The sequence below is a fragment of the Dipodomys spectabilis genome, unplaced genomic scaffold (assembly GCF_019054845.1).
Source record: "Dipodomys spectabilis isolate Male_0828 unplaced genomic scaffold, ASM1905484v1 ptg000162l, whole genome shotgun sequence".
Lineage (NCBI taxonomy): Eukaryota > Metazoa > Chordata > Mammalia > Rodentia > Heteromyidae > Dipodomys > Dipodomys spectabilis.
Window position 1 is genome coordinate 826182 of NW_024870839.1, and position 25319 is coordinate 851500.

Sequence of the window (25319 nt, forward strand, 5' to 3'; positions counted from 1 at the left end):
GGTAATCCTAGTTACTTTAGAAGCTGAGTCTGAGGACCATGGCTCAGAGTTAGCCTAGGCTAAAAAAATTTTAAAAATTGGGCTGGGGAGGTGGCTCAGTGGTAGAGTGCTTGCCTTGCATGCATGATGCCCTGGGTTCGATTCCTCAGCACCACATAAGCAGAAAAAGCCAGAAGTGGCACCATGGCTCAAGCGGTAGAGCACTAGCCTTGAGCTAAAGAGCTGAGGGACAGCACCCAGGCCCAGAATACAGGCCCCACAACTGACAAAAAATTAAAAAATAAAAAATAAAAGAAAATCCCCAGACTATCTCCACTTAAGCAGCAAAGAAGCCAGACCAGAGCTATAGCTGATATGTAGAATGTCAACCAACAGCAAAAATACTGAGGAAAAGCTATAGGCCCTGAGTTCAAGCTCTAGTACTGGCGCATGTACAAACACACGTTGCTGGTTCATATGCTTAAGAAAACCTTTTAAATTTCTACTTAATCTTTTTACAAGGAAAAATGGAATGTTATTTTGGTAATAAAAAATTCTGGGCACTAAAAGATAAGTTGGAAACTTACTTATAAATTAAAACAATGGCTATAACAGTAACAAGCACTGGAGGTAGCAGAAAAAATAAATTTAAATAAGACAAAATGCAGAGATAATCGCTATCATCCCAAATCTGATATTCTGAACAGCATAGTGCATATTGGGAAAACAGAATAGACGAAACTTGTTTTTAAATCATCCAACTGAAACAAAAAAAACAAAAACCATAGCTAGAATATAAGATTCCTATGGAAAGCACTATGATCACTGCTACAAGTAAAACCAATGTCACCTCTGAACTGACCTTGTTATGCAAAATGGAAAAATACTACTGAGTAAGTACCACGGCCTGGTTAAACACTTGTACACCCTCTAAATTCATCTACTCACATGCTGAAACCTAAGCCCCGAAGGAAAAGTATGAAGAAGTGAGAACTTCAGTGGTCTCACTGGGGCCCTGAGGCCTCTGCCCTCATCAGTGGGATCAGTGTCCTGCAAAGATGTGCAAGGAATCTGCGCCACCCTTCTGTCCTTCCATCCCTTTCTGTCATTTGAGGACACAACTAGAAAAAGCATTATCGGAGAAGAGCAGGCCTTCACCTGACACCAAAAGCCATGGTGCCTCACCTCGTGTTTCCCAGACCCCAGAACTCTAAGCAAAAGATCTCTGGTCTTTATAAATTTATTCAAGCCTATTACAACAATAATACATCATTCCTATTTCTCTCAAACTTCCTTCAGGTATAAAACATGACATAACAGAAACTAGGTCCCAAAATAATTGCTCATTCCATAACAGTGGGCAAGCAAGTGACAGACAGCTCTTCAGTGAAAGGACTAAATTAATAAGCATGTCTGACCTACGGTCATCATGAGTTTTCCATTACCAAGCTAGGACAAATTAACAACACTCCCCAGAAATTCTAGGACCCCAGAGGATCTCAAATAAGACTGAGGGCTCTGTTTCACCTCTGCTCTGACCTTTTTGCACAAAAGTCAGTGACTCACCAGGTATTTTAGGAGTGATTATGGCAACATCAGGGCAACAGTTGAAAATCTCCACTGTCTATCACCTAACCAGAAAGTTAAGGGGTTTACAAACACACCCCAACTCTTCCCCCAACAATGCAACCCTTATTTGTCCTACAGAGTCCATCTGCTACCTCACTCCAACATGCTTTTCGAGCTAGTCAGAAGAAGAGCATGGCACATGACAAGAACACTTCCCTAACAACACCATACTGCAATGCATCTACAATTCTAACAGTGCAAGCACCATTGCTTCCATGACTTTCTTCTCTCAAGTCTCTGATGATCAGCACAGCACCTTTCCTGCCAGCTGCTGGCTGTCCTGTTGTATTCTCCTCTTCCTCTTCACTCGTCACTGACAAAATCTGCTGATCATCCTCCTCAGCTTCCATATCGCTGTCCAGGTAGCCAATCAGAAGTTCCGTGTCTGTTTCTATATCCTCAAGTGCCAAGTAGAAAATGTTCTCTCCTTCCTGAAACAGAAGTTAAACCAAATGCTGAGCCATTCATTATTCCTGGGAGCAATTACAAAACCACTGTAAGATATACTCAAGTATCACACAATGTTAGCATCATGGTTTTTGTTTTGGTATTTTTTGTTTTATTTGTTTTCGGTATCTCTGACTAATAGAGACACTGACATACTCAGTTACCTAGCCAGTAAAAAGTATGTTCTATAAAAAGGACAATGAACTTATAGCTATATTAGAAGAAATCTGGATATATACATAACTCTATAAATAAAGTCTGCAACATGAAATGGCTTTATACAAAAATAGTACATTTTGTGGAAGCCTGTAAATGTCATTTGTCAAGCAATGGTGTCACACATATACACACACACACACACACACTCTCTCTCTCTCTCTCTCTCTCTCTCTCTCTCTCTCTCTCTCTCTCTCTCAGACTGACAGCAATGAGATGTGGATAATTCATCATAAATAATATTAAAGGTGACCATGGAATAGGAAAAAAAAAAAACACCTTCATGTTCCAAAGCCAACAAGAATGGCAAACAAATTATTTTCCTGAAAGGCTGGACCAGAACTGGCCAAAAAGAATAGACATCTGGGTAGTTTGAGGTATTCGCTGAACCTCTCTCTCTCTCTCTCTCTCTCTCTCTCTCTCTCTCTCTTTCACACATACACACACCTACACACACACACACACACACACACACACACACACACACCTCATCTTTTTGCTTCTCAAATCCCATTAAGATGACAGAAGAGAGAAGAAAACAAAGTTGACCATTATAATAACTGATTTTTGTTGTTGAGCTAGTCCTGGGGCTTGAATTCAGGGCTTGTGTGCTGTCCTGAGCTTTTTCGCTCAAGCCTAGTACACTCTATCACTCAAGGCACAGCTCTACTCTCAGATTTTTGGTACTTAATTGGAGGCAAAAATCTCACACACTTTTCGGCCCAAACTGGCTTTGAACCACGATCTTCAGATCACAGCCTACCTGAGAAGCTAGTCTGAGTATTTAAAAAAAAATTCTAGAAGGCAGAAATCAGCCAAGGTTGAAATAACATATATGTAAAGGAAGCAGTGACAGACACAGAAGAGGGAATGCTACAGAACTCTCTTTCCAAGGAGATACCAGAGTAACTTCACATTTGACATCACCAAGTACAATATGCACATCTGGGCTTTGGGCCAACCATGAGGAAAGCCACAGACCTGCGTATGCATGGGTGGCAGCCCCAAGGAGAAAGCATTCGTACTGTCCATCTTTACAGAGCTGAAGAATCATCCTGGGCCAGTGCCTAAATTAGCTGCTGAAGCAAAGAAGAGCCCAAATTTATTGAACCTTCATGATAGACAAAGGAAAGACAGGACAAAGAAAGTAAGCTCCACCCAGAAGGACAATCCAATGCAGTACAGAGCATAGTCTTCCCACTACCCACATATTGAACCCTTATGTTAAGGTTAAGGTTAAGGAGTCAGCAGGGAAGGGAGAAGGGAAGAAGAGGAATGTGAGTGAATGAAAAAGAGCATTCATCTTCTACAGAGAACACATGCCCATCAAATTGTTCATCATTCTGGAACAGTTGTGGGGGCTGAACTCTGGACCTGGGCGCTGTCCCTCAGCTCTTCAACTCAAGGCTAGTGCCCTACCACTTGAGCCACAGTGCCACTTCCAGCTTTTTATTTTTCTGCTTATGTGGTGCTGAAGAATCGAACCCAGGGCCTCATGAATGCGAGGCAAACACTCTGCCATTAAGCCAACTTCCCAGCCCCATCAGAGATGTTTTTTACAAGTATAAATTACTTTGTAAGTTTAAATATATCTCAGAAAATTCCAGGAAAGAGACAAATGATTATCATTTTCACCCAGTGTGAAGGAAAACTTGATTTTAGAGTTCAAAGCACTGAAGCAAATTAACCTATTAAAGAATGTTCCTCAGCTGACACTATGCAAAAGGAATGTACGTATCACCCGATGTAGAAGAAATAATTGTATTATCAAAGCTCATAGAACTCATAAACTTTATAGACCACAATAGAGACAATTTGCTCCATGAAGGTTAGAATGTGTTTGTGACTTTAACTAAGTATCACTACCCCACAATACAATGAAATTTGTGAAATTTATGTAATCACTTAATCACAATAAAAAAATTGCAAAAAAATGTTCCTAAAATATTTAGAACATTCTTCAAAGTTCTCAAATCTCATTAACTGAAGAAATATGGAAAGTTATTCCTAATTATGAACACTGATTTAATTTCTGTACAACTATAATTCTTGGTACAGCACAAATAACTGAACACTGGGCTTGGCTTATCTCATGCCGTATGCTGATCTCCATCCAGTTCCACTCATTTAACTGCAAGCCACTTAATTTCACCATTATTTGGAGATATGTAATATTCCGTAGTGTGTATGTGCCACATTTTCTTCATTCCTTTGTTGTTCAGTATTTCAGCTGACTCCACAGTTTAGTTATTGTGAACAGTGCTATAGGAAACATGAGTATCTTTCTTTATATTCATTTATTCTTCTTCAGATAGATGCTCTACAGTGGTACAGCAGGGTTATGAGGTAAGATCTACTTTCATTGTTTCAAGGAACTTCCATACTGATTTCCATAATGGTTGTGCTAGCTTATATTCCCATCAGCAGTGTATGAGCATTTATTGTGTTTTCTTGAGGACTGCCATTCTGACCAGGGTGAGAAGGAATCCTGGTGTAAGATTTCCAATCTAATATTCTCTAACTCTTTCACTCCATAAAAACATTTGCATCTTGATATCTAAGAAATAAATCTACTTTTCAAGTTTTCTAACTGCCTTCAATATCTGGCATTACTTATAAACCTCAACTATCTCTGACAATTTATCTCCTGTCCCTCCCCAAGCCTGCATCTCACCATGCTAGATTTCATGACCTCATGCACCGAGAGCTTAGTTCTGCTATTCCAAAAAGATAGCAAGAGTTACTCTGTCTTACCTAAAAAAACACTGATCCCCACTGTGTGCAAATAAATACAATTCCACACACACAGTGAGACCAAAGGAGGATATTCTTAGGAGAGGATCACAAAGATGTAATGTTCATATGCCTCTGATCATATAAAATAATATTTATTGAAATGTAGTCCAGGAAATGGAAACAAGAGGTATTTTTGTTAGTTTGTTGTTTTCTTTTTTTTGTCTTGTTTGTTCATTTATCTGTCTTTGGGAGGGTAAAGAGGGACACAGAAACGGAGGGACAAAGGGTGAACAAGTGCAGCAGGAGACACTCTCTAGACACTGTTAAAAATGAGCTATCCAACTTATGGGTGGGAATGGGAGAGAGAAACAGGGAGAGAGCGAGGGAAGGAGTGACATCACCCCAAAAATGTACTCATTACCAACTTATGTAACCGTAACCGTCTGTACATCACCTTTATAATAACAACAAAAAATTAAAAGTAAATAAATAAATACATACAACCCCAGAGGAAGCCATGATGTTTTTGATACTGGTTTTGGTTTTTTATTGTTGTTGTTATTTCAGCTGCATCTTTTTTTTTCTTTTTTTTTTTTTGGTCAGTCATGGGGCTTAAACTCTGGGCTTGGGCCTGGGCACTGTCCCTCAGCTCTTCAGCTCAAGGCTACCATTCTACCACATAAGCGACAGCACTACTTCCAATAAGAGTTTCATGGACTTTCCTGCCTCAGCTGGCTTTGAACCATGATCCTCTGATTTGAGCCTCCTGAGTAGCTAGGATTATAGGCATGAACCACTGATGCCAGGCCAGCTGTATCTGTTTACGATTTCACTTGGTTATTTTCTGGCAGGCCGCTGGCCACATGTGCACACAGTAGGAGAAACCATGACTGTACAAATGGCAGAGGCACAATTTTTCGTACTAACTGTAAAAGCCCACCCACTCCAGCTACAGCGACTGACAGGCAAGCCAAACCAAAGGAAAGCAACCTTCAAATCAACTCTTGGGCTACTGAGATAAATGAACAATTTATACTGGGCCAGATAAAAGAGATGGACTAGTACTCAATAGTTAATCACAATAAAAGACAACTAGGGAAAGTGCAGAAAATAAAGTAGCACAGTAAGAATTTCATAGTTAATACCTTTGCTTTTCCTTGCTAAATCCCAGAATTGGTCTCAAACTATGTATGAGTGTCATTTCAAAGCTGTTTTATTGTGGAATGTGAGACATAACTGTTTCAGATGAAACACTCCAATCACCCATTCTCTCCCCATGGAGAAGACCAGACTTCCTGTGACCAGGAGCTTCTGTCCAGACTTGTCCATCAGGTATGCACAGGTGATATGCACTGAGCATGGACACATGAAAATTACACAAACTTCTGCACACTTTTGGCCACTGCCATCTTTCTCTTCTGCTAGGAAGACAAATGTCCCTGGTAAGAGCAGTTCCTTCAGACTCAGGTGGAACTGAGTTATGGAAACCTCATGACTCTAAAAGCCCATATGGAGGTCAGCCAAGCATGATAGTCCACACCCGTAATCCCACCTACTCAGAGGCAGAGTGGGAAGGGTCAAAGTTCAAGGCCCTCAGGCAAAGTTAGGGATACCCTATTTATACTACTACTACTACTACTACTACTAGTAACAATAGATTAAATGGCAGGATGCATGGCTCTACTGGTAGAACAATTTTCCAGCTAGGTCCTGGATTCAATCCCTAGAACAAGAAAAAAAGAGAAAAAGAGAGAGAGAAAAAGAAGGAAGGAAGGAAGGGAGGGAGGAAGGGAGGAAGGGAAGAAGGGAGAGAGGGAGGCAGGGAGGGAGGGAGGGAGGGAGGGAGGGAGGGAGGAAGGAAGGAAGGGACATATTACTTCATTGCTATAAACTACTGAATTTCAGGTCTATTTCTTAGAGATGTCTTCCTAGCAAAACTGATAGAATAACTTAATCAAAATAGAATTTTAAGTTATTTTTTGAGCTAAGATCCAGTGGCTTATACCTGTAATCTTAGCTACTCAGGAGGCTAGGACCTGAAGGATTAACTTTTGAAGCCAGTCTAGGCAGAAAACTACAATTAACTAGCAAAATGCTGGGCTGGAGATATGACTCAAGAGGTAGGGTGCAAGCCTTGAACAACCAAACCAAGTGAGTATAACACACTGAGTTCAAGGCCCTGATACCAGAAAAAGAAAAAAAAAAGATTTTTGAAGAGCAAGAAAAGTATGTAGTAAAATAAAGAAAAATGATGTGAAGCAAAAATATGATAAATTTTAAATAATGAACAAGTAGAATATAACAATTTCTTATTTCCATCATATTAATCAATGGAAAAACAATGAAAGTTTCAAACAAATGAAAATAAAATTGAATATTTTAAAAATCACAAGGAAACAGTTGAATATGGTTCTGTAAAACATGATCTATATTTAATAAAATAATCAACAAACTTCCACTTACTGGCCCCTACTGGTCCCAAAATGGCTCACTGTAAGAGGCAGAGCAAGGCTTTCTCTGGGCAAAACTTCTGTCAGGATGCTATGTCTCACTTTACCACTCTCCATCTCCACCCTGTGACCAGCTGGCTGACTTCTCCAGACCAGCTCTTTCTTCCCATGCTTATTGTAACATCAGGACAAGCTACTGTGGTCATATAATGCAGCTACAGTTTAACATAAACCAGAGATATCAGAAGAAGAAAGCCTTCAAATGTTTCTAAGGATTCTGAAAGTCCACTTGCTTTACAAGAGTCTGTTCATATTATCTTAAAAATAATACACTCGGAGTCAGGCACTGGTACCTCATACCTGTAATCCTAGCTACTCAGAAGGCTGAGATCTGAGTATAATGGATCGAACTCTCACTTGTAAAGCCTGAATAATGGGTATTTTCATGTTTGTTCTGCTTTGTCATTACTTAGTAATTGCTTTCTAGAAGTATACTTAAGAAATCATAAACTTTGCTTAATAGAACTAGTATACACCACCTTTACAGACAACATGACACCGGTTCTACCATCAATTTAAGCAGATATAGAGAGAGAAGTTTAATATAAACACATCCATAGATATGTATGTATGCATATACAGTATTTATATGCATGTTTTATGTATGTATTTCTATATCATATAGCATATATATATACAGATATGTAGATGATATGCACTTAAAATTTCGTAAGGAAAAACTGAAGCTATATAAGCATAACACATTCTGAAGTACAGAAATAAGCATGGAATTAAGTTACATAGAGAATGCTCTCAAAAGTGTATCTGGGTTTACACACTATTGCTTAGAGAAGCAAACACTGAACTTGGCAAAAAACAACCATGGTCATTTTGTTCCAGCCTCTTTCTATCTGTAAAACTAATAAAGCAAACAGATATGTAAAGCTGTTATAAAATGGACAGCTGTTATCTCAAAAGCCTTAATTAACCACAAGAAAACAAGCCAGGAAAAAGCTACTGTTTTCATCCCTACATACTAGGGTAAATTAAATAAAATGATCACTAAATAGCAGCTTTCAAAGTCACAGACCTGTCAGTTAGAAAAAAAGCCCATTTCATGAAGTACAATATAAGACAGCACTTAGTGTGGGCATAAATGAACCATAATACTGATTTATTTGATTATTTCCCAGACATGTAGACATGGGTTAAAGTCTACAAAACTCCAAGTGAAAGGGAAACCCACAGTCGGATCTTTGAACTCATCTTCCCTGGCGCTCTGTGCCTTCCATGCAGTAAATCACTTCCACTTACAGCTCTCAGTGGGTCTCCTTTACTCATTCTCCAAGTCATTTCTGACTCATTCCTATGGGGAACTCAGACACAATCAAGTGATTAAGTCAGGTTCTGAGGGACCCGGGCACTAAGGCTTTGTGACCCGATGGACTTTGCAGAATCCTCAGAGTCTACGCTCTTGGTTGGTGGCAGAGGTGTAGCTTGGCTTTGCAAGTTACAGTAATTGAATGAAGTACTCACTGCAAGATCAATCGCCTGCCTTCTTTTGAATAGTTTATTAATTCAATGATAAAAGGTAGCACTCCATATTTAACCTCATATTATTTCCTTCATTCACTGGATACAGTACTGTACAGTTTTGTTTGAGCAGAACTTTCCCTGGGGAACCCTACTCCCTTGATAAAGAACTGAATGTGGCTAATTGTAGTATTTGGAGTCAGACTCACTCTAATTCACTCCACTTTGTTGACAAATTTCAATAACACTTTTAAGGAGAACCACTGAAAACAATCTGAAACTCACCATCAGAGGTATCTCTAGTTTTGAAAAGACAAACAAAGCACTTCTTCCTTCATTTCACTCAAGAAAATAAACTGATTTCATCAGGTAACAAGTGGTATATAGCATGCTTAGTCTGGCATGTCCAGATTTTTTTAGGGGAGGGGTGGGGGGAGCAGGGGCCGGGCTGTTGTTTGCTTTTGCATTGTGTTAGTCTTGGGGCTTTGAACTCAGGGCCTGGGCACTGTCCCTGAGCTTCTTTCACGCAAGGCTAGCACTCGACCACTTGAGTCACACTTCTGGCTTTTGGGTGATTAACTGGAGTTGGGAGTCTCACAGACTTTACTGCCTAGGCTAGCTTCGAACTGTGATCCTCAGCTCTTGGCTTCCTGAGTAGCTAGGATTACAGGTGTGAGCCACCAGCACCCAGCTCAGATTTTAGTTTTAATGCTTGAAAACGGGTGTACACACAAGATAGTTGGTTTCATTTTCTCCCCTGGTAAATGGATTATTCAGGGTGTTTCTTTCACTGCATCTCTAACAAACATTTCTTTTCATTGTATTTTCTAGCAACTAAAACTTTCTTAATTTTCCTTTTCTAACTTCTACTATACCTTTTATATCTTATGCGGATATGGTTCCACTGTGTTTAAACTCAGTGTTATGTCTCAAATACTGATCGTGTGTTATGGTATTTGTTAAGTGTGACATGGAAAACACCCTATTGTTTCACCTGACAGCAGATACGTGTTTCCCTTTCACCTTTGCTATTTCCTCATCCTTGTCCCACTTCTCTAAATTCTTTGGATGTCAATGAATCAAGTATGTGAATTCAAGTCTCTGCTAGTTCGGGATGATATTGCAAATCAACATTTGATGTTCCTGGCTCCATAGCAATCTGACTAAGAGATGAAAGTACTGAGAAGACTGAAATGTGCACGCTCACTCACACTCACACACACACACACACACACACACACACACACACACTCAGCGCTCTCAGAGTAAAACTGTAACTCTTCGAACTACGCACATGCCCATAAAGTATAGGCCAGAGGTCAAGTGGAAGCATTTGCTTTCTATTACTTTAAAGAAAACAGATGGGATCTTCTGCCAAACTGATGAGGCGCACTGGGCTTGGTACGTCGGGTGTGGGAGCTGGAGAAGGGGCCAGGTCAGCAAGAGCTCCCCAGAACCCCTCAGGAGCCATGGTGCCAGGAGGATCCGCAAAGCAGAGGTGATGGATATCGGGGCTGCCTTTGAGAAACTTCATTCACAGACACAAATCAACATAGAAACTTATCTAAGGGAGCCCATGAGCATCTTGGGTAATTTGGGCTCCTACTACTGCAAATTTAAGAATAACTTACATGAAATATCTTTATATGCTTTAATTTTAAGTCAAATAACAATATAAGTCAAATAACAGTATAGTATTAAATTGTTATTAATAAAAATGTAATATTTAAAGTAATTTAAGTTAAATGTCTGTTTTATTTTCATAACTTGTTAAGTCAAATAATAAATATTAAATATTAAATTATTAATAATACACTTAATGTTAAATATGAGATTCAAGAGTCCCCCATAAAGAATAGCTTCACAGTTTTGGGGTTTGACCTTTTTTTAATCAAAAAGTTAGATTCATGCCAGGCGCCGATGGCTCACGCCTGTAATCTTAGCTACTCAGGAGGCTGAGATCTGAGGATTGCAGTTCAAAGCCATCCCGGGCAGGAAAGTCCCTGAGACTCTTATCTCCAATAAACCACTTGAAAACCGGAAGTGGCGCTGTGGCTCAAGTAGTAGAGAGCTCGCCTTGAGCTGAAGAGTGCAGGGACAGCGCCTAAACCCAGAGTTCAAGCCCCACAACCGACAAAAAAAAAAAAGTTATATTCATTTATTTACTTATTCACTTAGTATTGCTCACCTCCATCTCTCCCTTTCTAAAAAAATTCTATTTTATTATCTTAAAATAGTGGTACAAGGGAGTTACCATTCAGCGAATCAGTTTATGAGTGCAATGCATCTTGATCAATGTCACCCCCTTCTTTGTTTTCCTCTATCCCTCCCAAACCAACCCATTCCCTCAATTTTCTTAATTTCATAAGATATGCATTGAATATTATGACTGCATTCTCCTCCCCTCCTTTCTACATTCCTCTACCCCTCCCCTTGACTTCTCCCCACCTACTTTATGCCAGTTTCCTGATATTCATTTTGTTAGACTGTGAGTTCATTTTGCTAAGGAATTATACCATTTAAGCTCAAAGTATATTATACGTATGCACGAAACTGGCATAATGTAACCCTCTGAAAAGAAAGTGTAAAATAAAGTGCAGGCATACAATTCAATGTATATCCTATAAAGTAAGAAAACTGAGGAAGGAGTAGAACTGAGAAAGATGGGAGATAATGAAGGGGTGACACTGGTCGAGATATACTGTATTCCTAAACTGCTCTGTTGAGTGATAACTCCTCTGCAGAACTAAAGATAATGATTATTTTTTAGTAAAATAAGATGTAACTCTGTGGTATACGATAACAAAACTATAAAGACAAAAGCTCCAAACATATCAAGCTATAGTGAAAATGAAAATATTGACTAATGTACATTGGCATATCCCATGAGGTAGGTATTACAGTCAATTCATGCAGAGGAACAGAGCAGCAATGGTGACTTTTACTGCTATGAAGCCAGGTAGCAGATCACCCTGTAGCCACAGTAACTGCAGTGTTGAGCACAGTGCCCAGAAGAAGCATGTGCCAGTAGCTATCAGTTAAATGAGTAAGTTGTCTGACTCATGGTCTGTCTACTACTTAAAAACTTCGTTTCTTGCTGGGCACTGGTGAACCACACCTATAATCTTAGCCACTCTGGAAGCTGTGATCTGAGGGATCAGGATTCAAAGCCAGCCCAGTCAAGAAAATCTAGGATACTCTTATCCCAGTTAAGCACCAAAAAGCCAGAAGTGGAGCTATGGCTCAAGTAGTAGAGTACTGAGTAAAAAAGCTCAGGGACAGCATTCAGGCCTTGAGTTCAAGCCCTAGGATCAGCACAAAAAAAAAAATTAAATTAAAAAACTTTCCTTCTTACTCCTGTACAAACTGAGCTTGCTTCTGTTTTCCTTCTAATTCTATATCATTCTCTCTTTGTCCATTAATCTTGGCACATGGCCCCCTATGGAAGATTTTTCCCATTAATGACTGTTGTCCCCAGCCTTGAAGACTGCCCTAACCTTGACGATGACCCTCAATGATACCTCCTCCCCAGTATTCTCATCCTTCTATAGTCCCCACCGCACTGCAACAGATTGGGTCGGTGTGCCCCACAGTACTGGACAGAAATGCATGTATGGTGTGCTATTTATACAAAGACTTTACAAAGATGCCAGAATACCCTCTCTGTCTGTCTCTATCAGTTTTTCTTTTCTTGCTCTCACTCTTGCTCATCTTCTTGTGTTCTCTCTCTCAATCTCTCTCTCTCTCTCTCTCTCTCTCTCTCACACACACACACACACACACACACACACACACACACACACACACACACACACACACACACACACACCTAAAAAGCCATGTTCTAAAAAGAGTGAGTCAAGTAGTCTTATACTAGTAGCATTCTGCCTTAACCTGAGTATACAGGTCTGATCTTCAGAGAGGCAGAAAGGAAACTTCATCTATGGTTTCTAGGATCAAAAACACCTAATATCAGCACTCCACTCACCTAAACTACTCTGATTTTGAAATTTTATTATTATTTCAAGAGCTCTACATCTTAACTTTACTACATCTCTAAGACATTATCTGTTGACAAAGATGGACCAAAAGGAGGCAAAAGCACACAAGAGGCAATAACAGAATAGGCAGAATTGTTACGGAAATGAGAAGCAGGTACAGTGTTTACAAGAAAATCAGAAGGGCTGAGAACTTTCAAAAGTCAAGGAATACATGACATAAATAATTTGAAAATATAAACTATTTTGCAAATTTCCAGTGATTTAAAAACTATGTAAGAACATCTTTGAAAAGGGTTTTATAAAATTAATATTTACACCTGCATTCATTAATCTCAATTTTAAGGTATTAGAACACAAAGTTCAAGAGAATGGACAGAGAAAATAGAATACCTGTGTTCAAATTCTACCTAACATCTAACTGGCTATATAGACTCAGTCAAGTTCCTTAGATAATAATACTAAGTTTCCAGCATTCCTATTTATCAACAAAAATAATTATACTTTATAGAATCACAGTAAATACTAAATAAACATACATAATTGCTTACTCATAATAGTCATTCAATGTATTAGCTATCATCACTAAGGATTACCATATATTTCATTTTCTTTCCTATATATTTCATTTTCTTTCCTATATGTCACTAAGGATTAACATACATTTCTTTCTTTCCTATATTTTCCCTAAATAGCTACTTGTCCTACCAATAATCTACAATCTAAATTACAATGTGAACAAATAAATAATAAATTTCTTTACATATAGCCACAAAAAGGGTTAATATTTAAAACCAATATAGATGCAAGGACATGCACTTTTGTTTGTTTTAATTAATAGAGAAATTTATTCATCATATATCAAATGAGCTTCTGAATCATATACACACTGGAAAATGGTTAAGTCCAGTTAATTAACTAAAATTATCTCATATAGTTATTAGGATGATAACATTCAAAGTATACTTTTTTTTGTTAGTCATGGGCTTCAACTTGGAGTTTGAGAACACTCTTTTGCTCAAGGTTTAGCACTCTATCACTATGAAGCACAGTGCTACTTCTGGTTTTCTGGAGATGAGAATCTTATAGACTTTTCTGCCCGGGCTGACTTTGAACCATGATTGTCAGATCTCAGCCTCTTAAGTAAGTCAGGATTACAAGCATGAGCCACCAGCTCCTGGCTTTATTTTTTTTCTGTACACGTATCATCATACTGGACAACAGATGTCTTTAACTTATGCTGTCATTAAATAATTTAATAATAGCAGCTTACACTAATAAAACACTAGTATGTCCTATTACTGGATGACAGACCATTTAAGGAAAGCTATTTTAACTGCTATCTTTATGTTACTGAAGAAAAACACATGGATGCTAAAAAAATATTGTAGACATATTGTTTACTCAGATCAGATAAGAAGAAACAGAAATATAGAAGAGCTAGAAGAAGCTGTGATAGATGTTTCTTTTTATTGTTGCTTGGTTATATCGCTGGTAGTATTTCTACTTGAATTCTGCATCAGTGTTTTTGAGATAAATTGTGGACTACAGTGGCTTGGTAACAAAGGATTAAGTCATATCTGTGCTGTAAGAATATCAAAGTTGTTTCTCTGCTTAGGCACATTTTATTTCCCAGGTCTACCATAGTAAAATGTCATGTCAACAGGAAAGTCCCCAGGATAAGCTACCTACACTGGTATGTCCTCCAGCAAAGCAGAAAAAGGAGATTCAATACTCTGTGGCCAAATACCTTCTGTGGCATTGGAAGCATAACATGATATCAGAATCAGAGTAATATTGTGTTGATGCCCAACTCATCTCAGCTCATGAAGACCACATGAGCCACTTGAGCCACAGCTCCACTTCCGGCTTTTTTCTTTTTGCTTATGTGGTGCTGAAGAATCAAACCCAGGGCCTCATGCATGCAAGGCAAGCGCTCTACCACTGAGCCACCTTCCCAGCCCCATGGAACAGTTCTATCTCTGACATTACGAAGAATTCAAAAGTTCAATTCTAAATGGATTGATTCACTACTTTAATGAAATAATTAAGCATATAACTGTTCAAAAAATAGGTTTCTTAAATCCTGCAAAAATACTGTTGAGGTTAAGGTTTCTTTCAAATGCTATATATACATATTTTCCTTTAGTGTGAGAAAAGTAATATTTAATAAGAATCACCATTTATTTAATGAAGCTTCTGTTTTATTTAAGGCTCATCTTTCACATTTAGATTTTTCTAGTCATAGTTGGCAGCTCTTCAGAAGTCTAAACTTAAAGTCCAACTGACTATTCTGAAAAATATGCATGTGGCAAGAATTGCTTGCTTACTAGATCCTTCTTCACCCATTCAGCCCCTTCAACCATTATTTCCAAGGCAAATTTTCCAAAATGAAATATATTGCAAAACTAAAAATACGAGTATCTAAAAAAAAGAAGCTCCAATCCTCTGCCAGAACCAACCTCAAATTCTTAATTTCTTCATGCAAAAGAATCAGACCAAGTACTGACATTTTCCACCAAGCAAGTTGCCTAGCCACAAGTGTTTCTCATTTACTCTACTCCCGGGACAGAATGCTAAAATAAAAAATTTCCTGAATACCCTAAATTTCAGATGCAATTTGGAATGCAAGTGATGCATAATGTAATGCAGGAAACATTATCATCTTATCTTACCAAGTCTGTTTCTGGAGTGCCATCCTCAGGAGACTATCCCAACCAATTAGATGGCTGCCAGCCATGTGACCTATTATACTCTTCACCCTCAGCTCAGATATGATTTTGAACCCCAGAAGTCTGCTATTCCAGCTACTGTTCAACTAAGAAAGATGTTACCTCAAGGGATCTAACAAAGACCCCTGTTTTTGTCTGTGACAAAAGTGTGTTACTAGTACTATACTGAACTTCCATGTCAAGAAAAGACACAAATGCTAAAAAGAAATTAAAGACACTGTCACTGCTTCTGTATCAAAACATACTCACAGTAGCCTCTAAACAGACTTAAAGTCTAATAAAATCCAAATGAAATTTCACAGAATTTCTAATTCTGTGGTAATCTCATCCTTACCATGCTCCCATTACAATTATTTAATTGCTTTTGTCTTTCAAGGAAAAAAATACAAATGACATAGAGGAAAAGCACTGCACTTAAAGGCACCAAATGAACACAGAAACTTTATCAGAGAAAATGTGGTTGAGATATGCTGGTATCTATAATATGCAAATTATGGGGCACTGTAGAATAGCAGATGTGGATGATAAAAGATTAACACTTATGAACAAGTTTTCCATTACCTAAGGACCTTTATTAAGTAAACTGTAGAGATGAGGGGCACTTCTAATCAAGGATGAGGAGTCTGAGGCAGAACTCAAAGCTTGAAAGTTGGAACAGAGAATATTGTTTCTACAGTAATTAGAGCCAACTGGAAGAAATTTCTCAAACTAAAGGAGTTTTGAAAAAGCTGAAGATCACTTTTCAAGCAGAAGAGATTCTAGTTGTGTCTCTATGAACACAATAAAGAACAACTTAACAACTCTAGGAATGCACAAAGTAAATTTTATGTTCTGTAAGTAATTGTTCTAAGAGTAACATTTATAAAGAAACAAATTTATAACATCTCTAAATTCCCCATGAAATGCTCAAGAAGTCATTACAAAATATAAATATATTTGAAGAAAAATTAGTGCCTACAAGTAAAAAATCAATAAATCAGTTTATATTTGTGGTTGGCCACAAAAATCAGTAGCCTTTTTCTATATTAACAATGAGCAGATGGCAAAGGAAATAATTCCATTTGCAATAACCTCAGAAAAATACATTAAAAACTGTAGGGATAAACCTAAACAAGGAGGTATAGGATCTCTTCAATGAAAAATCCAAAACTTTAAAGAAAGAAATTGAAGACACCAGGAAAAGACTTTCCATGTCCATGGATTGGAAGAATAAGTATTGTGAAAATGACCATCCTGCTAAAAGCAACTGAACTATTGCTATTATACCCAGGAGAATCTCCAAAGAGGCAGAGAAAACAATCCAAAAGTTCATATTCAAAAGATCCAAAGTAGTTCCAGGCACTGGTGGCTCACACCTGTAATCCTAGCTACTCAGGAGGCTGAGATCTGAGGATCATAGTTCAAAGCCAGCCTGGGCAGCAAAGCCTGTGAAACTCTTATCTCCAATAAACCACCAGAAAACTGGAAGTGGTGCTGTGGCTCAAGCGTTAGAGTGCTAGTCTTGAGCTGAAGAACTGAGGGACAGTGCCCAGGCCCAGAGTTCAAGCCCCACAACTGACAAAAAAAAAAGATCCAAGGTAGCCCAATCCGGAGGGGGGTTAAAAAAAAAAAAAAGCAATGCCAGAGATTTCACAATTCCAGGCTATTAGCACAAAAATAGATCTAATGGGCTAGATTATAAGACAGAGAAATGAACCTACATACCTACAGACATCTGATCTTTGACCAAGAAGCCAAGCATATACATTGGAAAAACGAAAGCCTCTTCAACAAAGGGTGATGGAAAAAACTGGGCTTCCATATATAGAAGACTGGAACAAGAGCCCTGTGTCTCATTTGTATTAATATCAATTCAAAGAAGATCTAAAACCTCCACGTGAGACCTAAAAGGTTGAAACTATTAGGGGAAGGAATAAGGAAAACAATAGAACTCACTGACACAGGCATCAACTTCCTGAGTGGAATCCCAGAGGCTCAGGAAATAGGAGAGAGAACTGACAAATGGCACTGCATCAAGCTAAAATTCTCCTGCACAGGAAAGGATATAGTTACTAAGCCAAAAAGACAGGCTACAGGATGGGAGATCTTTTCTATCTGTAGTAACCAAAATACACAAGGAGCTCAAAGAACAAACCTCTTAAAGATTCACTTAATAAAAATGCAAATAAATAAAGGGGCAAATTCATAAAGGAGGCAAATGATCTAAATAGAAACTCTTCAGAAGAAGCATAAATGGCCAGTACATGAAGAAATGTTAAACATCTCTTCTCATGAAGGAAGTGCAAATCAAAATAACGTGGAACTGCGTGCCAGTGACTCACGCCTATAATCCTAGCTACTCAGGAAGCTGAGATCTGAGGATTACAGTTCAAAGCAAGCCCAGGAAGGAAAGTCCATGAGATTATCTCCAATAAATCACCAGAAAACAGAAGTGTTGCTGTGATCCTGTGGTAGAGCACTTGCCTTGAGCTGAAGAGCTGAGGGACAGCGCCCAGGCCCAGATTCAAGCCCCATGACTGACAAAAATAAATAAATAAATAACATGAAGATTCCATCAAACTCCAGTCAGCATGGCCATTATCCAGAAAATATACTACAACAAATATTAGTAAGGATGTCTGCAAGGGGAAAGGAATATTCTTACACTTTGGATGGGTATGTGGAAGGCAGTATGGAAAAAAACAAAAAAACAAAATGGCACTCCCCGATGGTCCAGTAGTACTACTCTTGGACATTTATCCAAAAGATTGCAAGTCAAGATAAAATAAAAGTCCAGATGTAGTGGTTCAAGCCTATAATCCTAGCTACTCAAAAGGCTGAGATCTGAGGCTGGTTGGAAGCCAGGCTGGGCAGGGAAGCCAGTGAGATTTTGTTTATTATTAAATAAGCCAGAATAGAGGTGTGGTTCAAGTATTAGAGTGCTAGTCTTCAGGAAAACAGCTCAGGGACAGCACCCAGGCCCCTGAGGGATATAATAAAAGTACCTACATATCCATGTTCATTGTTGCACTATTCACTACAGCCAGGTTATGAAAACAGCCTAGATGCCCTACAATTGATGGATGGACTAAGAAAATGTGGTATCTCTCTCTTTCTCTCTCTCTCTCTCTCTCTCTCTCTCTCTCTCTCTCTCTCTCTCTCTCACACACACACACACACACACACACACACACACACACCTTACTGGTTCTGAAGAGCCTTGCCTAGCCCATGATCCTCAGAGACTCAGAGTCTAGTTGTGCACAACATACCCAAATGAACTGTCATTGTTAAGCTTCCTTTTTAAACAGTAACTCAGTATCTTTTGGACCAAATAAACCAAAAATGCTATCAAGAATTCATTGGATAAAATGAAAATACTAGATAAGTGAAACCTGCCAAGCACAGTATCAGAGCATATAATGCCCTCTCTCAAGAATTCTCATAAAAGCAAGTGACCTGGTGCAGCGTCCCACTCAGCTGCCCCTACCCTGCACAGGCTGACTACATGTGATTTCTCTGCTTTTGTAAGTTAGTTACTGATATTTGAACCAGGTCACTGGGAAGTAAATTTAAGACAGGGAATAGAGTTATAAATTAATTCATTCCCTCACAGTGTAGAGTCCAAATACAACGTGAATCAGCTCACTTGAATGGCAGCCAAGTTCTTCTGCTCCTGCGAGGGGGCCTCGTGAACAAAGCGCAGCCAGTTGGAGTGTCTGGGGTTGGTGGCGTCCAAAATGTACAGAACTTCTCCCTTCCTCCCACGCACCTGAAACAGAAAAGTCTCCTTAATTCCCATGGACATCTGTTGATGAACCTTACTAAATATACCCAGGGTAGGGCGTGAGACATTGTCCCCAAGCACAGACCGTTTTAATTGACCGGTGTTGAATAAATGCTGGATTAACAAACATTCTTCCTTTAAACACGTCTTCACAAAGCCCACTATTTCATTTGGTGAGGTATATCTAGATGACTCACTATTGTAATCAACTCTCAGAAATACCCAGTATGGACAGATATTTTCCAGTTAAAATGATTTGTCGTTGTAGGAATGTTGGAATACATGTGTCATAACCACCATTGTGCAGAAGAGAACCAAAAATGGCAGAAGAGGGTGGTACTGCTCACTTCCCAATTGAAGGAGTAAAGCTGGGGCCACCTTTAGTTTCTCCCTCCACCGGCTAACCGAGTCATCTCCATAAATGGGAACTTACGAAACCAACCATGGGATCCGACAGCCAACAGAACACATAATTTCGTCCATGCTTTTTAAGTGGATGAACAAAATAAATCTCATCTCATCTTTTAATGGCCTGCTCATGAATTAATGAGAGTAGTATTTTCTTTTTCTAAAATTATCTTTCATATATTACTTCCTGATCTTTAAGTAGCTGTACCAGACAGTTTTGTTTCAACCAAGTGTTCTCTTTTCTTTTTTTTTTTCCTTTCCTTTATCTCGGAATGTTAAGACTTTGCATGTCAGATCTACTCAACATTTCTTCGAAGGGGAAAAAAAAAATACCAAAACCCCAGGTATTCCACTGGACATTCTTGAATGCAAGTTGCTTGGAATTCAGTTTCTCTCAAAACCCTTCACTGTTAAGTGACTAGGCACTTGCCCAGTTTGGTAAAAATATATACACCAATCCCCATTATCCACCTCTAGGATTCAGTGGAGAACAGGAAAAAATGAGCGACAGTATTTCCAACACCAAGTATCACAAATGCAAATGCAAATTAATCTTTGCATATCTGAGGGGAGGAAAAACCAATTTCAAATTTTTTCTCTTTGAAAGGACAACTCTGACCCAACAGTGTATGTGTGTTTGCATGTGCTTCTGGATACTCATTCATTTGTTCAACCAAGAGTCACTACATCCTTAACTACTGAGAACTGAAAATCTTCCCATAAACAAAACAAAGCCCTTGCCTTCACAGCCCTTAAACTTAGACACAGCCTTCTTTAAAGATTAGCTGGTGTGAACATTTGAAGTAGGAGGGGAGACGGGAGAATCTAGCAATGGGAGAAACACTGGACAGAGTGGTCAGATAAAGCCTTTTGATGAGTTAACTTGAGAATAATTTCAACCAGAAGGAATTGCTGAGGAAAGAGGCTGCCAGGCAGAAGGGTAGCAAACAGAAAAGCATAGTTTGGAAAGAAACTTGGTAGAAAATTTAGGTTTGGACAAGCTAAGAAAGCTTAGGTTTGAGAACAATAAGAAGAAGGTAGGGGAGAGGCAGGGGAGAGTAGAAACAACCCAGGAAGTGGTGAGTGCTCAGATCAGACAAACTGGCCAATGTCAGATCACACGTGCATACACAGATCAGGAAGCCATCCAGTTACTGTGCAGAAACAGTAATGCTCATCCATAAATCTGTGATAAAGTCATCTGTTGAATGCCTGGAAAATGGATATTTCAAGAGTCTAGCATGCACTGTATGTGAAAAATTCAGTTAGTCTCTTCCTACAATCTATTAGACTGCCATATTTGGCCAAGGAGTCCTGTTTGTTTAAATGCCAAAGAAGTTTTCATAATCCCTCAGAATTCTCTAATAAAATGCCAGACCCTTACTAGGAAGCCACATTTAATTTTCAATATTGTAACTGTTAAGAGAGGAATTTGGGACAGTAAAGACCTCATGTTTCCATTCTACGCACTTACATGTGCACAGTGGAATTGTACCACCTCCTTGATCATCTCTCATCTCAGAGCCCACTCTGCCCTAACCCACCTTTCCAGGAAAGGCCAGAACCGCCAAGCAACCCCACCAAGAGCTACATGAAGCATACTGCTGGCTTCACCAACTCACAATGCATTCCTCCAAATCATCACATAATTTTAAATAGTGAACAATCAAGTCCTTCCCATCAGGTATCTCCATAGCCATGGTCATAGGAACAAAACTACTTAACAGAGGACCAAACTGCACCCAGAAGGCAGCAAAATGCCTACATATCTGAGAGAAATGTGTTCTTAAAGGAAGTGTAACCTACAATCTACAACTGTTGCTGAAATTAAGTCTAACTTAATGTGAGGCCCTAGTGGCTCATGCCTATAATCCTAGCTACTCACGAGACTAAGTTGTGAGAATCGAGAATTTGAAGCCACCCTGGACCAACAAATTCAAGAGACTCTTCACTGCAATTAATGAACAGAAAAGCCACAGTGGAGTTATGGCTCAAGAAGTAGAGTCAGCCTTGAGTGAAAAAGCCAAGCATGAATGTGAGGCTCTGAGTTCAAGCCCCAGCAATAGCACCGAAGAAAAATATATGTATTAAAGAAACACCAATAACTTACCAGCTTTTACCAATTGAGAGGACAACTGCTTAGATAAACTAGGCCAGGACCGATTATTCACACGTCTATGACTCAGATTTAAGCACACTATATATCAGATATGGTTGATGGCTGGACTCTTTCTTCTGTGATGTGGTACATAGCCAAGATTTCTCTGGCTGAGACTGGTGAGCACACTTGAGTTTTCACCAGGAACACTGTTTGTTCTTCATGTATTCTAACTTTTTCCCAGGCTCTTGGGCTCAATCTATGTTCAACTACTCAGAATTAGTAACTCATTTTTATTTTCCCTCCAGTAGATGCATGAACTTTCTGGCAGTCTCTTCCCTTCCCACACAACATTCCATCTTCAAAGAAATGCATGGATTCAACTTCATACTAAAATTCTGAAACATGTCACTCTCAATACAAATGGACAATTATTGATTTACTATCATTTATATTCTAATGAATTTACATGAATTGATTTATTGGCACTTACATTCTCTAATGAATCATTATGACAGCCAACAATTCACAGGATGTTGACAACTTTCTTTTTTAGTGCTGGTACTTGAACTTCTTGAACTCAGAGCTTTGCACTATTGCTTGGCTTTTTCACTCAAAGTTGGCACTCTGACACTTGAGCCACACCTCCACAGCTCTCATCTCCTAATAAAACTGACTTCAACTTCAAATCAACTTGATTTGTCCAGATACCCCATGCCATTTACACAAACAGTTAAATGAAGCAGAAAAGGAAAAGAAGACATGCATGAAAGAGAAGAAAACCCACATAATTGGTTTTTATCTCTGAGTCTGACACTCTACATAAACAGAAAGTTTGCACACAGAGACTTTGCCGTTTCCAGCCTGTGCTCAATGCTGGTACTGGCTACCACAAATCTAGACTTTCTCTAGACTGAAGATTAACAGTAGCAAACAAAAGTCACAGCTGATCATTCAGTGTGTTTACTCGTAGATTTATAGACAAATTATAGCTATCACAAAAGAGGGAAAACATGCAGACTATGTTTCTTTGGTTCTGGCTTACTTTGCTTAATATAATTTTTTCCAAGTCTTTCCATTTCCTTACAAATGGTACAATATCATTCTTTCTGATGGATTAGCAGTCCATTGTGTATATAAGCTACATTTTCTTGATCCATTGGTCCACTGAGGGACATCTAGGTTGATTCCATATCTTGGCTATGGTAAACAATGTTGCAATGAAAATGGTTGTGCTGGTACCTTTAGTGTGTCCTGGTTTGTAGCCCACTGGATAAAGGCCCAGAAGTGAGACTGCTGGGTCATAGAGGAGCTGTATGTTTAGTCTTTTAAGGAAACTCCATATTACTTTCCAGAACAGCTGAACAAATTTACATTCCCACTAACAGTGTAATAGAATTCCCTTTTGGCCATATCCCCACTGGCATGTGTTATTGTTAGCTTTCCTAATAATGGCCATTCTAACTGGAGTGAGGAGGAATCTCAATGTTTTTTGATTTAACTTCTTTATGGCCAGAGATATGGCACACTTCCTCATGTGTCTATTGGCCATTCTTTTTTCTTCTTCTGAGAAATCTCTCTTTAAGTCTTTAGCCCATTTATTGACTGGATTGTTGAGTTTTTGAGGGTTTATTATGGGTTAATATTTTGAGCCCTAAATATATTGTAGATATGAGGTCCTTGTCTGATCTATATATATATATATATGTATACATACATATGCACATACCCTGGGACATGACAAATTATACAGGACTCTGGTCATCACATACTGAGGCCAAAGTAGGATATGCATAGGAGTGGTGGATGAAGGCTCAATAGCTATGTAGAGAGTGAACATACAGAATAAAATTCTAGGAAATGAATTCCAAGAAACAAGAGATCCTTTTTTCTAGTTACCATCGTTGATGTTTTTGTTTTCTTTTCCTTTTGTCTTGTTTGTTTGTTTATATTTGGGAACGAAAGGGAGGGCACATAAAAGATAGAACAAGGATGAACAAATGCAGTGGTAGAGCTCACTGGACACCACATGGAACATGAACTGGATATGCTGTGGACGGGGAGGGGAGGGAAAAATTAGGAAAAAGTGATGGAAAGCGAGACATGGGTCATAAAGAAATTGTACTCAATACTCATTACCTAATTCATATAACTGTAACCCTTCTGTATATCAACTCTACAACAACAACTTTTTTAAAAGTTACATGGAATTTTAAATGCAATTAAATGATGCAATCAGACCACCAAAAAAGTCACAGCTGACTTCATCTTCCCACCCAGGTAGACTGAGGTAACCACAGAAAGATTCAGCTCAATTGGAGAAAATTAACACAACTCAAAGAAATACTAGAAATAGGTAAGCAATATGTACAAACCTTGTCTCCTCAAATTTCAATACTGAGTTTGTAAAGCTGAGTCAACTGTAGACAGGAAAGCTCATTTGTTATTTGGATGCTTACTTTTCAAAAGGAAAAGGACTATCACATAATTGAAGGGTGTATCTTCAACCAGCTCAATGGGCCATGGGATTTCAAACTCACCCACTACAAGACACTGAAATTCCAGGGGAAAAGCAACCATATTTGCCCTGAAAAAAAATTAGCAAAATAGCAAAAACTAACAGCATTAGTTCCTAAAAAGATGGCAATAATACCATTAGTGGTAAATTATGTCGTATTGTGTGTGTGTGTGTGTGTGTGTGTGTGTGTGTGTGTGTGTGTGTGTGTCCTTATCTTTTGTCAATTTTGTGGGGCTTGAACTCAGGAACTGGGTGCTGTCCCTGAGCCTCTTTGTGCTCAAGACTAGTGTTCTACCACTTGAGCCACAGCACCACTTGCAGTTTTTGTGTGATTAATTGGAGATAAGAGTCTCATAGGAACTTTTCTGCCCTGGCTGGCTTAGAATCATGGTCCTCCTATCTCAACCTCCTGAGTAACAAGGATTACAGGCATGAGCTATTGATACTCACCTTATATTTCCCCTTTTAAGATGGCTGTGCAAAAAAGTGGTTTTGAGACCTCAAATTCACAGCATGATGCAGTCTAGAGTATGTCTTTTTTAACCTAAATCTTAAGAATTTCTTCTGTAATTTTTTAATTAAATAAGGCACAACTTGCCTTCAGTGTTTAACTATGAACCAAACTTCAATGTACCTTTAGAAACACAAAAAAGCAAGTGTGCTTCAGCAAAGTGATCAGTTCTGACAGCATAGTGTTGTCAGATTTAAACCAAAAGAAACACTCGCTTGGAAATCAATCACTAGGAAACTGCCATGATTTATACTTTCTATGCAAAGCCCATGTTTTCCCTTCTTCTTTAATCCTATTG

General features: G+C 38.7%; 1 protein-coding gene across 2 annotated transcripts in view; it reads right to left on the reverse strand.

Annotated features, from left to right (window-relative positions):
- Window positions 1-25319, reverse strand: part of Prdm5 (PR/SET domain 5) — a 131576-nt gene that overhangs the window by 71971 nt on the left and 34286 nt on the right. For both annotated transcript variants that reach the window (XM_042692983.1, XM_042692982.1), the window contains exons 3-4: window positions 19349-19471; window positions 1865-2039 (exon numbers count right to left, since the gene is read on the reverse strand). In XM_042692983.1, the coding sequence (XP_042548917.1) occupies window positions 1865-2039; window positions 19349-19471 (298 nt within the window). The remainder of the gene's footprint in view (window positions 1-1864; window positions 2040-19348; window positions 19472-25319) is intronic.